This window comes from Hoplias malabaricus, chromosome 7 (genome assembly GCF_029633855.1).
Source record: "Hoplias malabaricus isolate fHopMal1 chromosome 7, fHopMal1.hap1, whole genome shotgun sequence".
NCBI classification, from domain to species: domain Eukaryota; kingdom Metazoa; phylum Chordata; class Actinopteri; order Characiformes; family Erythrinidae; genus Hoplias; species Hoplias malabaricus.
Window position 1 is genome coordinate 16977771 of NC_089806.1, and position 15561 is coordinate 16993331.

The 15561-nt window shown below is 37.4% G+C and overlaps 1 protein-coding gene across 1 annotated transcript; it reads right to left on the bottom strand.

Annotated features, from left to right (window-relative positions):
* Nucleotides 1-11169: 11169 nt before the first annotated feature.
* ora6 (olfactory receptor class A related 6) lies at nt 11170-12093 on the bottom strand. Its single transcript, XM_066677839.1, has one exon. It carries the CDS (start codon nt 12091-12093, stop codon nt 11170-11172), a length of 924 nt encoding a protein of 307 aa, XP_066533936.1.
* Nucleotides 12094-15561: the final 3468 nt, after the last annotated feature.

Consider the following 15561-nt stretch of genomic DNA (forward strand, 5'->3'; position numbering starts at 1 on the left):
TTCTTGCCACAGTCCAGTTTTACATAATTACATAAAGAAAATTAATTAGCTTATCTTCGGTTAATTTTGAAAATTATATCTAACTTCACAGCTCCAAAAATAAACTACTTCACATGCTTTAGTTTTTTTTCCATTCAATAAATAGGCTTCTATCTTTTTCAACCTCCTTCAACCCATTAAGGAACAAAACTAAAAATAATCTCAAACGGAAATCTTATAATTTGCAAACAAAATATCCAGATCTGACCTTTGTGCTCCATGGCTTTAGTGCGCGGGCGGCACGGTGGCGCAGCAGGTAGTGTCGCAGTCACACAGCTCCAGGGGCCTGGAGGTTGTGGGTTCGATTCCCGCTCCGGGTGACTGTCTGTGAGGAGTTGGTGTGTTCTCCCCGTGTCCGCGTGGGTTTCCTCCGGGTGCTCCGGTTTCCTCTCACAGTCCAAAAACACACGTTGCAGGTGGATTGGCGACTCAAAAGTGTCCGTAGGTGTGAGTGAATGTGTGTGTCTGTGTTGCCCTGTGAAGGACTGGCGTCCCCTCCAGGGTGTATTCCCGCCTTGCTCTGGACCCCCCGCGACCCTAAATTGGATAAGCGGTTACAGATAATGGATGGATGGGCTTTAGTGCGTGAGCTCTGAGTTCTGCGCGTGCTCTCTGAGTTTTGTGCGCCAGTTGCACGAGGTTTGTGCGCCTGATCTCTGAGTTTTGCGAGCAGTTTTGGCACAAATCTCTCCGTGGGCGGGTCTTCTCAGGCGTGCCTTCCCATTGGCTAAAGAGTTTTTGAGTGACAACTCAATGGACTGCGCATGCGTACACCACGTTGCAGCTCAGCAGGAGAGGCAGGAAATATTTCAACATTAAAAAGTGAGTAACTTTACACAAACACGAATTCTCTCTGTACTTTGCCGTTTTAAAACGATGACGAAAAATACCCGCAAACTCCGACAATCAATGTAGATATTGAGGTAATGTTCTGTCTAAAACAAAACATTAAAGATTTTACTGTGAGTACAAACCTGTTTGTCTCTCGTTACCAGATACTGATCTGAGGTAAATGCACGCCGATGTCTGTTTACTCAGGGTGAAACAGAATAAATGAGCGTTCATTTGTTTATTTGTAAATTATTATTCATGAGTGCTTGAGCCTCTGTTCAGAAACCTATCGTGTACTAACGTGGTGGGTCTTCGCTTTTCCATAATCGCTGTTAGATAGTTTAAATGCCCAAATTTTATTTTGAAGATCACAGTTAATCTGTTTTTAACAAATGCCATGTGCATTTTTTTACAGGAGGTCTCAGAGAAAAGAGAAACATCACAGACAAGAATGTTCCTGCTCCTTTAATGAATACAAATTTAATAAAGTTGTATCAACCTTCTGCAAAGTCCACTGTCATTTTTGGGTTTTGAGAGGAAATGTGAATGATTAATAAAACATTAACAATAATGGGTTAGTGTTAATAATCATCATTATTAATAATAATATTGATAAACAAGAACAAGTGCAGTGCCAAAAGTCAAAATGTTCTAACAGTATACAGTTCAACTATCTGTTTAAATATTATTAAAGAGGGTGGAAATTAATTAAATATCAGAGCTATTCAGCAACGTAAATGTTCATATGTGTTATATTCTGCAAATGCGGAATCCCAAAGCCGAATACACACGCTTGCTGCCCTCAGAGTCGTGAACGACGCTCAGGGCACTGAGATGTCACTCAAAAACTCATTAGCCAATGGGAAGGCACCCCTGAGAAGACCCGCCCACGCGAGAAGTTTGTGCTAAAACTGCTCACAAAACTCAGGGATCAGGCGTGTCTATTGGTATGCTATCAATAGACATAAAGAATGTGGTTCTCAGGTCCATACAAGTGAGGGAGAGAGAGGAGACGACGCTGAAGTTTTTCGCTGAATTGCCCTATAAACTTAGCACTGGACACGATAAAATGTGTGGAAATTGTGCATATGGTTTAATTCATTTTACATTATCTCTTTATTTTCAGAGTCTCAAAAATCTGACTGTCTCACTGAAGACACAATATAACAGACTATTAATATCCTGAAGATGAAGATATTTTACTGTGGAAATTTTTTGTAATGGCCCTGTGAATATAGCATTTGACATAATAGAATATATAGAAAGGAGCATGTTTACAATGTTGCAGCGTATAATATTACAAACAAATATCACAATACAGGGTATAATTTGCTCTTAATAAGTAGCCTACATGTCTGTGAAATTTGGCCCAGCCACCTTTCTTTCACAAAAGAAATGCAGCTGTTTTGACCATTTCTTTTCTGTAAAACTGTTAGCAAAGGCTTAAATACCACATCAAATAATGAGCAGGTTGAAGCAGTTGGGATTTTTCAGTGTGCAAAAATAGCAATACCACAGGCAAATTTTTGCCTCAACCACCACTATTATGCTGCATGCCATGGCATCTTGTGAAAAAAATTTATATCAAAGAAAGATGTCTTTTATAACGGTTTTTATGAGTATTTCAAATGTAACATATTGCAGAAAATTTCATTTTAAGTGACTTCTTTGGTTGCAATGAAGGACTGAACAGAAGGCTTTTTTGTTCTGAGACTGTTATCTGAATTTGTTAGATTATTAGAATTCTGTTAAAGTAAAAACTGATTTTACTCTTAGGTGATTTAGGTGGTGCCTTTTTGAACCATTTTGTATCCAACTATGATGAATTCTGAAAAAATAGTTAACAGCTCATTCATTCACGAATTTATGTCAGCCCTTCGAGCCAGGAAAGTATGTGCTTGTGTGCTTATTTTTGGGTTTAGATCAGGATGAGTGAGAGTCTGCAAGTCACACGTTACTGAATGCAGATCGCTTAGGACAGTGGTTCTCAAACTTTCTAGACCAAGTACCACCTAATATCAAATCAAAGCCTCGAAGTACCACCCATCAATCCTATGTCTTGCATGAATATTTGTAATTTGCATGAATTACACAAAGTTGTTCTAAAATAATTTCTAAAGATTATAGAGCAAATATAAATAATTAGGCTTAGACTGAATGTTTTATGAGAACATATTACATTTTGGGGAAATAAGCATTTTGAAAGAAATAAAAACATGGAGAGAACAATTTAATATGCGCTTTAATAGACTATAGGTGAAAACAATGCAGCGCTTGGAGCAGGTGCTCACAGCGGCTACAGCACTTGTATCAGTAGGTGAAAGAGGCGTGGTACTGTTAAACATTTTAGGACTCTAATGATGTGTGTGTATTTTGTTTTCTAAACAATCTACATTTACACAAACCTAATTATGAAAACCGTGGGACATTATGTAGTTTACACATGAACATTTCAGATTTTCAGTTATTAATTATTTTTTTAAATCAAGTAGTATTTTTTTTCTACAAGGTTGAATGGTGTACCACCACTTGCTGCTTTGAGAACCACTGGCTTAGAACATTCATTCATTCATTCATTCATTCATTCATTCATTGTCTGTAACCACTTATCCAATTCAAAGTCACAATGGGGCGAGAGTCTACCCAGAATCACAGGGCACAAGGCAGGAACTAAATATTTATTTATTTATTTTCACCTATTTATTTGATGTGAGTATATGGCTCCAGTTGCTCAGTCTTACAAGCAGTTCAGGAGGAAAGGATAATATCCATGTGAGATTCCAGTTTGGTTGCATATTTTCAGTACTGGTAATAAGCGAATGTTCGTGATACAACAAACATTTTTAATGCTATAGTATCTACTGCATGAAAATGCTGACTAATTCTGACTATTGCTTTTAGATAATAAATATCATATGCTTTTCTCATTCTACACATTGAACTATTATATACCTACCTAATATGTGTATATATATATATATATATATATATATATATATATATATATATATATATAGCTACCTGAGGATTTTAAGGTCTTCCATGTCCCTTAGCGAATGACAAATAATTAAAATAAGTATTTTACAGTTGCTGAAAGTCAACAACGAGTTACTCTTTGAAATTAGAATGGTTAAATGTTTTAACAGTACTTCTGTTCTGGTTTTGTATGTTAGTTACTGCTAATATTAGCTAGCATCCAGTTAAAATTCCTTGTATTTGTCCTTAAACAGTGTGAGAGTTGTTTTCTGGTGAAACAAGAACAATAAGTAGCTGCTTCAGAAAATTCCAGCATGTTGCTTATAGATATGAATTAACATTTAGCTAGTCTTGCTATGACATATTTTATACACATACTAACGTGTGTGTTTGTTTTGAAAATAACATTGCCTTAATGTGTTTCTATATATTGAAATCATGTTAAGTTTGATTTTAATATGCAGGCTTTTAATTGAATAAATGGATTGTGATTAGAGTTTGGAGTTGTGCCAGTATAACAATTCATTTATGATTATTACTCTTTGTTCCAGATTGTAATCATATGTTCCAGCACTTTTTTTTAACTTCTGGTTCTTTGGGACAGTAAGTATTTTCATTGTTAGCCTAGATTCACCTGAGCGCACACACAACTAAAAATTAAACTTTAGTCAGTGTCTCTCATGTAAAATTATGCGAGTAAAATTATACGAGTCATTGGATAAAGGCTGGGCTTTGTCCCGCCCATCGGACACTCAGCGTCTCTGGAGGTCTATGGGGCAGTGGGCTGGCCTCGGCTGGCCCGGACGCTCAGCTTCTGCATGATGATTGGAGGATCTGTCTGAGGCTGAATCCCTTTTTGATTGACAGCGAAATGAGCGAATCAGCGATCCTTTGGTGTAAAGATCTGTGGGAGCATTACATTTTCTTTCTGTTCCGAGTTGAACCGGAGACTTTCTTAAACCTCTTAGCGGCATTTTCTTTGTTAAAAACGACTAGAGACAAATCGAGCGTCTATTTCTGGTGGGTTTTTTGTAGCTGTTTGTGTTTGGAGACTGACTTCTATCACTCTTTCTGACTTCTATCGCAGTTTCTAGCGGGTGCTGCTGAGCCCCTCCACCGTCACAAAGCACTCACAGGCGGACACACTTCACATGGGCCAAGGCCGTTTAAGCAGACTAGCTCTGCTGGCCATTGAGAGGACACTAGTCAAGTCCCTGGAAAAGACGCCTTGTTGGTACGACAGGGTCATAGATCATTTTCTTGAAAAGGAACGGAGGGTTAGAATTTACGTATAAATAAACCGACACATTTTATGATGTAGGCCGAAATAGAGCTTCCCCTCCTTGAAAGACCAGCATCTGCCACTGATATATATATATATATATTTAAATGAGCCTACATTAAACGATGAATGAAATATACAACTAATTAAAAGCTGTAGAGAGGAGATGGATTTTATTCTCCTTTAAAAATCGTACTCATTTGTTCCAGAATAAAAAGCTACCTCTTCGCAGTTGTGCTTTGTGTGGGGACAATTTTAACTGCCTTTTCGTGCAGTTCGATTTCAGCGGTCAATTAAGTGATTTTGTGAACTTCAACAGGTGAAGAGACTCTGCACTTCTAGTGTTAAGCAACTTTACACACACGAAAAAACAAACAAACAGTTGAACATAAAGGCGTTCTAATTCGCAATGCATGATCCGGTGTGGTCAAGAGGTCATCCTGTGGAGGTATATTTGGTGCACGTAATACATAAGTATAATGTATATGTATAAGTACATAAGGCAGTGAAATTTGTTGTGGAAAATAGTCACAAGTGTATCAATATATTTGAAGTCAGAGAAAATCTCTTCAGGAGTTGCAAACCTGTAGATTTCACATTTCCTATTCCATTTTCTACACAGACCCTCGGTTCTCCATATTTGTTTTCTGGAAAAGGCTTTTCGTAGGAGGCGCTCAGTCACAGAACCAGGAGACCCCCCCCCCACTCTTTTACTGAGCACAATTACTTTTTTTTACTTTTACACTGACTGAGCAGGTGTAATCATTGGTATGTGCAAGACAAATATCCCTCGCCCCACCCTCCCAAAAAAATAAAAATAATTAATACAGGTGTATAACAGATGTGTTATAAATTGTTATTAATGATTTTACGTTCACTTACAACCTAATTAAAACCATGACTTGTAAATATATTGTAACAATATTGGTACCCTAATAATTTGGTTGAATCTGAACCAGTGGCAGACTCTGAAGCAGTGTTGGTTAGGGAGTTTGAGAGGTTAAGAGTTAATAAGTTAGGATTATTTAGTCTCTGAACCAGCTGATGCAAGGGACAGTTTTCCACCCATCCCATGTTTACGCAGGTGAGGGGTGCTGCAAGGGTGGTTCTATGAAAATTTCCTTATTGTGACATCACAATAAGGGAGCCATCCAAATGGCTCGTTGAAGCATATGATTCCTGACACCAAAATCTTTCAATTGACTGTGTGGCTTTTTTTTTTTTGTGTGTGCTTAGGAGCATTAGAGACCCAAGTAAGAGTACAAAAGCACACAACCAATGAGTTTTGCATAAAATGTCTCCTTTAAACAAAAACAAATCATTTCAATGTTCATTGCAGTTTTAAGAGCAATTTTATTGAAAGCATAAATAATACCATTTATTATCAGACGTCAGCATAGAAAACAAATCCTTGCAAAAGTCACTTGTATGTACACTGTCAATTACAGCTGGGGTCTATGACAGAGTTTTGAAGATAGTGATGTCATTTTCTACTTTATTTTTTTATTTTTCTTTTTTCTTTTGCGTTTGTATGTACCATTGTAACTATCTCTCATTCTTGGGTGGATGCAAACAGCCCAAGACTAGAAAAGAAACTAAACACAGCTAAAGAAAGAAAACCTTGGAACTAAGCTAAACATACAGAACTGACAGGAACACAACCTGCAAACAAGGAAAACAGACAAGATAAACAACTAATCCAATAAATAGTAGAACTACAAATAGAATTAAAAATAATATACTATTGTGGGACTAATCAAACAGAACTAAGCTGGGACAGGGAATATTGTTAACTAAAATACTAGAATTAACTAAACTGGGTCACAGACAAAAAATAAGCCAGAGATAACAGAGCATGCAAAACAAACTAAACTAGGACAACAGGATAAAGGTGCTTAAACCAAAGACTCAAACATTAGAAAATATAATAGAGATAAACTTGATACAACAACTCAGACAAATGAAAATAACAAACAATAAACTAGCCCAGAAGTTCACAGAAAGAGCAAGTATATGAAATGTCCACCAAAGACAATGCTGAAACAGTGGTTTTATATACTCAGGAATATAGACCACAGACAAGGACCACCTGGGAAGGATAAAGAGAGGGCAGGGATTGAGGTGGGACTAAGGCGGGGCTAGTTTGGAGACTAGGACAAAACAAAAACAGAGCCATGTGCTCCTTTAGCACATGGCAGATAAGTAACCAAAACAAAGCCTGACAAGATGATGTATGTTTCAGCAAATGATGTTTGATTGTGGGCAGCACAGTGACGCAGCAGGTAGTGTCACAGTCACACAGCTCCAGGGACCTGGAGGTTGTGGGTTTGAGTCCTGCTTCGGGTGACTGTCTGTGAGGAGTTTGGTGTGTTCTCCCTGTGTCCGTGTGGGTTTCCTCCAGGTGCTCCGGTTTCCTCCCACAGTCCAAAAACACAAGTTGGTAGGTGGATTGGCAACTCAAAAGTGTCCATAGGTGTGAATGTGTGAATGTGCATGTGTGTTGCCCTGTGAAGGACTGGCGCCCCACTCCTGCCTTGTGTGCCCAATGATTCCGGGTAGGCTCCAAACACACAGTGACCCTGAACTGGATAAGCAGTTACAGGCAATGAATGAATGAATTACTATTTGCGGTGGGTCAGAATCATTGGGCGCAAGGAACACACCCTGGAGGGGGCACCAGTTCTTCACAGGGCAACACACACTCACACATTCATGCTTACGGACACATTGATCTACCAACATGTGTTTTTGGACTGTGGGAGGAAAACAGAGCACCAGGAGGAAACCCACATAGACACGGGGAGAACAACTCCTTACAGTCACCTGGAGCAGGACTCGAACCCACAACCTCCAGGAGCTGTGTGACTGCGATACTACCTGCTGTGCCACTGTACCGCTCTCTGAGGCAATCAGCTACCACAAAAATGTGAGTATATATAAACAAACAGGTTGTCATATTGTTACTTTTCATCTCTATGCATATCATCACTGTCTAATAAAAGCATAATATATCTCCATTTTTTTAGGATTTTTAGTCACAGACAAAGACAGTAACCCAGAGCTGGACTTGAACCCACAACCTCCAGGTCCCTGGAGCTGTTTGACTGTGACATTAAAATTTTTATTAAAATATTAAATTTCATTTTTATTTCTGCTTTGTCTAAAGTAAAACCTGATAAAGTACTGATAAAGAGCTATATATCTCACTTCAACTTTAGCAGCTGATTTGCTACTCGAGATCAAAATGAGTCGACACTCGATTCCCGAATACCTGGAATTGAAGAAGCGATGAATCGATTCATTTAGGGAACGAGTCCCAGCCCGACTTACTGGTGTCTTCCGCGTGGAGTTGAGCTGAGCTAAAGAAATCCCCAAATACACTCAGTCAGACAACTCTCATTTCAACTGACATGCTTCAGCAAGCTCTAGTAGCTCTTCTAAAGTCTAGTTTTTTGTTGTAAATTCGTCTACAACTTTCTGGCGTATCGTCGAAATATATGGAAACGGTCCTGCGGTAACGTGAATACACACCGTTAGGTTATGTATTTTTTTTTTTTTACCTCAGAACAGGAGCTTTCTCATCTCACAGCCAAGGCTAAACAAACACATTCAGTGCTCTTCACAGTGGCACTCAATCTGAACTCAGTCCCAGCACTTCCCCATCCGTGTTTTCTAGCTTGCACTTTCATAAGGTTATTCATAGTTCACACACTTGAGAAAATGTTTCATTCAAGAGAGGTTTGAGCTAAATATATATACACACACACACTGTTACTGTACATCTTTAAGCTTTAAAGGAACTGAATAACAATGTATCATTCCCATATCAGAACAGGGCACACAAATATAATTCTTAATTGCTTTGAAAATATTTCTGAGAGCTTCAATATCTGGTGGTAATTCTGTTATTAGTATAAGTAATAGCAGTATCAGTTGCACTAGTAAAGGTGGTGTGTTTAATTTTGTAGAAACAATCATGTGTAAAGTAGTTTCCAAAAATGATCTAACCAAAATATCCTACACATGTAGCTTTCAGCCCAACTTCCAAAGCCCACCCTAACCTTAAGGCCTACTAACATTTTTATTTAGTTTGAATGAAATGTTCTGTGTGGCCACAGGTAACATTCTTCCCATTTACATTATCAGAGCATATGATTTGTTGATTGCCATTAAGGTGTAAATAGTATTTCAAGAAAATGTAACAAAGAGTCCTTTAAAATTCACTACTCCAGCTCAAATCACTTACTTATTTTTTTATTTTTATTTTTTGGATCTTTTATCTATTTGTGAATAACTGCAATAATTGGTGAGAATCAATGTCTACTTTTTAAAAGAAAAATGGGTAACACTTTAAATTACAGACCACTAATTACTGGGTAAGTACAGAGTAAGTACCTGTTAAGTAATCCATAAGATAAAATAAGTATTGAGTAAATAAAGTGTATCATACTAGAAATGTGTGGTTATCACTGATATCTTACAAACATATTCAAGTAAAGTATAAGAGCAGAAGAGAATCACCCGTTTCATCATTAGTCTTAATACATAGAGGCAAAAGAGTGTAAAATATCTCCTAAGTATGTGATGATGATTGTTGTGGTAAATCACATGTCCTGAACCTAATGAGTACAAAGCAACATGAAACTCTGCTATTGCCTGTAATGAAAGTAGCTGACCATGTCCTTCTCTGTATGTGCACTGTAAATAATGCTTAAGGATCTATAATTACATTCAGAAACACAGTGAATTCAAAATAAAACTGCATTCCTTATTTATAAAAAGTGACAGTAATATTCACTTACATAAACAGTCATACATTTAATTTCATTTAGCAATCTTTAATTATACTGAGAAATAAAATGGATTTGGAACATAGTCACATGCCTTATTTGTAAAATGTTTGTAAGATACTCAGTAATAACCACATATTTCTAGTATCATACCCTTTACTTACTGAGCACTTATTTTATCTTACACCTTACTTAACAGGTACTTACTCTGTACTTACGCAGTAATTAGCAGGCTGTAATTTAATGTGTTACCAAAAAATGTGTCTTAAAATAAAAAATGTTCTCAGTGTTAAAATGATTTATATACATTTTTACATTTCAAACATCTACAGGTTTTGTTTCAAGATCGATGTAGCACCTGAAAAGGGTGATGAATGAGATCAGCATTAAATGATGAAAAATGTCAATTTGGGGAGAATAGATAAAATATGTAGACAAGTGCTGATGAGATTTTGCATGAGGCGTGTAAGTGTAAAATCTTAGAGGAAGCCATTTTGTCTTAAGGATGTGAAAATGCCAGGCATAGTGAGCTGGGAGCTGAATTCAGAGAAATTTATTCAGTGAGTCAGAGTATTCTGCACGCACTGCACAGTTCAGACAAGGACATGATTACGGCAGTCAAAAGAGAACACGTGTATCTTCACTCTTTCATCATTTATGGGACATCTAAAACCTGTTTCTACATTTCATAATCCACTGAGCTAATGCATTTCATATTTCATTGAGTAATAAATGGGGACCATTTGACCTTCATAATAATGGATTAAAAAAAACAATTCATAAACAAATCATATTTATTTTTTGATGCATCTAGTTAAAGACACATAATGATAAATTAATTACTCATTAAATACTTGTTTGGAAGACAAGGTTATTGGGTACGTTATTTGATACACACATGAATGAGAGGAATTATATACTATAAAAGCAACAAACCCTTATTTGATCATGTACTTTTCAGTAAATATATAAAATAACCTAATCTTAGTTCAGAACTGGTCATTTTTATTTAAAAACTTTTCAAATAGTAAAACAATTAAAAGACAATGTATAAAGCTACTGTATATTTTATGACAGATTAATTAATAAATAAACAGTATGAATATCATTTTGAAATGACAAATTGGAACAAATTAGTTTTTAAACGTCAGAAAACTTGGAGTTTGTTTTTTTTTTTTTCATAAATATCCTGTAAGTAATGAATGTCTTAATAAATTATCCTTTATCCTAGGAGCATGCTTACAGAATGGGCTAATGTTTCAGGAAATGTTTTACAGAGAAAAAGTTATGTCCCATACCATAGATATAGGGGATAATTCCAGTGTAAAACGTTGTATTGAGGAACTCCAGCTCCGACCAAGCAGGAAAGTCATGTGGAGTAAACCTAAGTTGAAGAATCAGATATAAACAACAGTATAGCTGGAAGGCTGCCATTGCAGCCAGGATGCCAATTGTACTTCGATGAAAGACAGAGTTCTCATTATGATGATGATGGGCTACAATGGCAGCTGGTTCTGAGTCCTGATGTAATTCTGCCACCTTCTGCTGACCTGTCAAAATCTTGATAATTAAGGAACTTGTGCCTGTCACAATGATGAGAGGCAAAAGGTGACAGACGAAAATAATTAGGTTCTTATAAATATTGTTGAAAGTCGGACAGTGGCCTTTTGGACACTGGAAGAAATCAGCTTGGCAGTCTTCTGTTGTGGAGTTGTCTGTAAACTGCCAGGTATCCAGGTTTATGATGTAAGTTGGCACACCTACAAGAAGAGCCAAGAGAACGCACCCTATACTAAGTCCAATAGCTATCTTCATGCTATCCATGAAGATTGGAGTAATCACCCGAATGGCAGCATTGTGCATCTTCTGGTAGCGGAAAATACAGATGAGCACAGTGAAAAGAATGCTAGCGACTTCTCCAGAGATGGTTATAAATTTCAGGGCACTGCAGGACCAAATACTGATGCTGGTTGTAGAGAAAAAGACAACGATGTCATAGATGTCGACAATCATAATCTCCTCAAGGTTTGATACAGCCAGACCAAGCAGGAACACTTCAAATGTCTTCAGTCGAGTCATATGTAGGACTGATATGATTAAGACCACATTTCCCACTACACCTATGATAGAAATGATTATTCTTACCACTAACAGCCCAAAGACAATCTGATCCATCAGTTCACCTCGCAAAATGACTGCAGTTGCTGTCAGTGTATACCCTATAACTACAGTGTGATGCAGTGCAATTACTTCCCTTGCCCCTTCTACTTGTCTTCTGCTTCAATGAATTAAAGTATCTCTGATGTCAAGAGACTTTCAAAACCGTACTGGCTGCTCACTGGTTAATTGGGGCTTGAGGAAAAGCTGAAGAACCTAGAGGACTGGGAGCCATGTAATTGATGCCTTGGAGCTTTGTCATCTTAACTAAAGCAAGGAACTTGTTATCTTTATTTTTCCACCAGGCTTAGTACCGCTTATTCAGCACTGAGTAGATTAGGATATATCAGTCTTGAATAGAATTAGCTCAGATCAAACATGGTCTCATTTCATGATTGACCAGAACATAAATAGTGCAACTTTGTTTTCATAATGAAATTTACATCTTACAACAGTCTTTTCATTGACACTAGACACTATACAGATTATAAAATGAGGGTTTTCGTGGGAAAAGAGATTTGGTCCATAGGCAAAGCTACCAAAATGGAAGTAATGGAGTATGCTTATCTTAGAGTAAGCTGAGTTTGAGTTAGTAAAATAACTGCAGAATGTGCTCAAATGTATACAACAGATCTAATCTGAATATCAAGCCAATTTATTTTGTACATATTGCCAATATGGGTGGCGCTGTGGCGCAGCAGGTAGTGTCACAGTCATACAGCTCCAGGGACCTGGAGGTTGTGGGTTCAATTCCCGCTCCGGGTGACTGTCTGTGAGGAGTTGGTGTGTTCGTGTCCGTGTCCGTGTGGGTTTCCTCCAGGTGCTCCGGTTTCCTCCCACAGTCCAAAAACACACGTTGGTAGGTGGATTGGCGACTCAAAAGTGTCCGTGTCTGTGTTACCCTGTGAAGGACTGGCGCCCCCTCCAGGGTGTATTCCCGCCTTGCGCCAAATGATTCCAGGTAGGCTCTGGACCCACCGCGACCCTGAGCTGGATAAGTGGTTACAGATAATGAATGAATGAATGAATGAATATTGCTAATAGATGGTTAGAAAAGAATAGAAAAAAGGATTAGAGAACTATAAAGCCTCTTGACATTTTGCTGTAGAGCAGTTAAACTTTTCTCTGGAGAGATGGAGCTCCCTGGCGATGAGTCGAGGTGATGTTAAATGATTTTCAAATATTTAGTCATTAAGAGGCAGTTGAAAAGTGTAGACATTTAGGCTTTTGGCAATATACCTCTGCATAACCAAAGTGCATCATGTAGGCAGGTTTGTGTTTACAAATACTAATATTATATTTAATATTTAAATGATACTTAAACATCTCACCAGAATCCTTTTCAAATATAAGATTCCATAAGTCACCTTCATCTTACTTTAACACTCTTCTATAAACATAGTATAATATATTTTGTGTTTATGAGTGCAGCTGACTGAATACACACTTACAGATTTATGCTTAAGTTAAATAAATTGTGTCTTTTCACATTTTGCTTGCTATTGTAAAGCCGTGGTTGTTCTTTTATTTGAGAAGCTGTTAGTTAAGTAGGAGAGGGAGTGCTGTTGTACTCAGTATCCATGTGTTGTGGTAGGGTGCTGGGGGCTACAGGCAGTGTTGAAGATAATCTTACCACTGCTAAAATTCAGTATGGCAGCAGAGACTCAAGTTTGATATTGCTTTTACACAATTTTACGAACCCTTTTATTTGTTTAAAGTAATCAGTACGAACAGATTATGATTGAATTAATCTTTTATTTGCTAAGTGAAAACTAATATTTTCCTGCATACTTGCTTGATAATTTGTGTAGATTTGTGATACATTTAAATGTTAAATAATTTAAACCGATCTGAAGCCCAAGGCAGCTGCTAATGCCCTCTAAAGCCCCTCTCATGAACAGTTAATATCCTTTCGTTCATTTATAGTCTGAAACCGCTTATCCAGTTCAGGGTCGCGGTGGGTCCAGAGCCTACCCGGAATCATTGGATGCAAGCAGGAATACACCCTGGAGGGGGTGCCAGTCCTTCACAGGGCAACACACAAACACACACACTCTGGACACTTTTGAGTCGCCAATCCACTTACCATTGTGTTTTTGGACTGTGGGAGGAAACCTAAGCACCTGGAGGAAACCCACAGAGAGAACACACCAAACTCCTCACAGACAGTCCCTGGTGCACCACTGCTCCACCCATCAGTTATTATAATACTGGTCTCCTGACAGGTGTCATACTTAGTGATTCTGTGCATGCCCAAACCCACAATGCTTAATGTTTATGTTTTTCATGATAAATCTGGTTTCATATTTATTGTTTGCAACTTTATATGCAATCAAACATAAAACAAACAATAATTTTTTATCAGCATAATTATATTTATACTCATATGGGAATTTTGGCAATACCTCCTGCTTATACTCCTATTGGCAACATTTCCTGGTAAGCCACTTTTAGCCTATTGAAATATCGGTTTATATAGGTGTTGTACTTATAAATGTACACTATATGGTAGCACATTTCCCAAAGGTAGTCAAACAGACCCAGAATAATTCTATTCAGATCTGTTGAATAAATAGCAGATGAATCTTAACTGCATAATAATGCTAGCTTCACATAGCTGACGTTAGAAAACTAAACTTTACACAAGGTTATTGAACATACCTTTGTGATACACTATTGCATCATGAAGGGAAGCCGTAGTTTGCTTACCAGAATACATTTCATATTATGTTTTTTCTTAAATAATACCGACATGCTTGTGACATAAGTCTCATTTAACCGTAGTGGCGGTTAAACAAAGCCATTACATTAATATCAATCGCATTTATGAATTCGTGGGAGATTTTCTTATCTGAATAAACATAAAAACACACTCTCTAAACAGCCTCTGTAGCAACCCGGTCTCACACTTACTCGCGATATAGTCACATATATAGGAGACTTCAATTCGTGACATAGTCGCATATTTCCGACATTTTATGCGACAATATCACGTTCTTATGTGAATGGGTAATTACCATAGAAACCGTCATATCCGTGCCCCGTGCGACAGTATCACGAAAACACTTCCTCATTAAGGCGTCATTACCATCCGTTATTACCACGGTCTTATTATTATTTACGAAAAATATAACGTTACTAATTCATTATTTGCTAAAATATCGAAGCAAATAATGGCTAGAGAAATGTACTTTTCAGTATTAACCTTTTGAAAATTAGTCAAATTAACGTTAAGTGAAAAAATGTTCTCGTTAGACTTAAAGCTAAAGTAGAACACCAATAATAGGCATTTCTTAGGAAAAATATAATAAAATACTTTATGCCTTTGTTGGAATAACAACCTATGTTATGTAATTCGCATTATGCCTTTTTCGATGTGATATGAGCAATGACGCCTGTAATGAGGAAGAGTTTTCGTGTTACTGTCGCATAGTGTTTGTACGGTAATTACCCATTCACTTATGATCGTGATATTGTCGCATAAAA

What these genes read in the sequence shown, in the direction of transcription:
- ora6 (XM_066677839.1), bottom strand. Translation starts at nt 12,093, where the DNA reads ATGGATCAGATTGTCTTTGGGCTGTTAGTGGTAAGAATAATCATTTCT.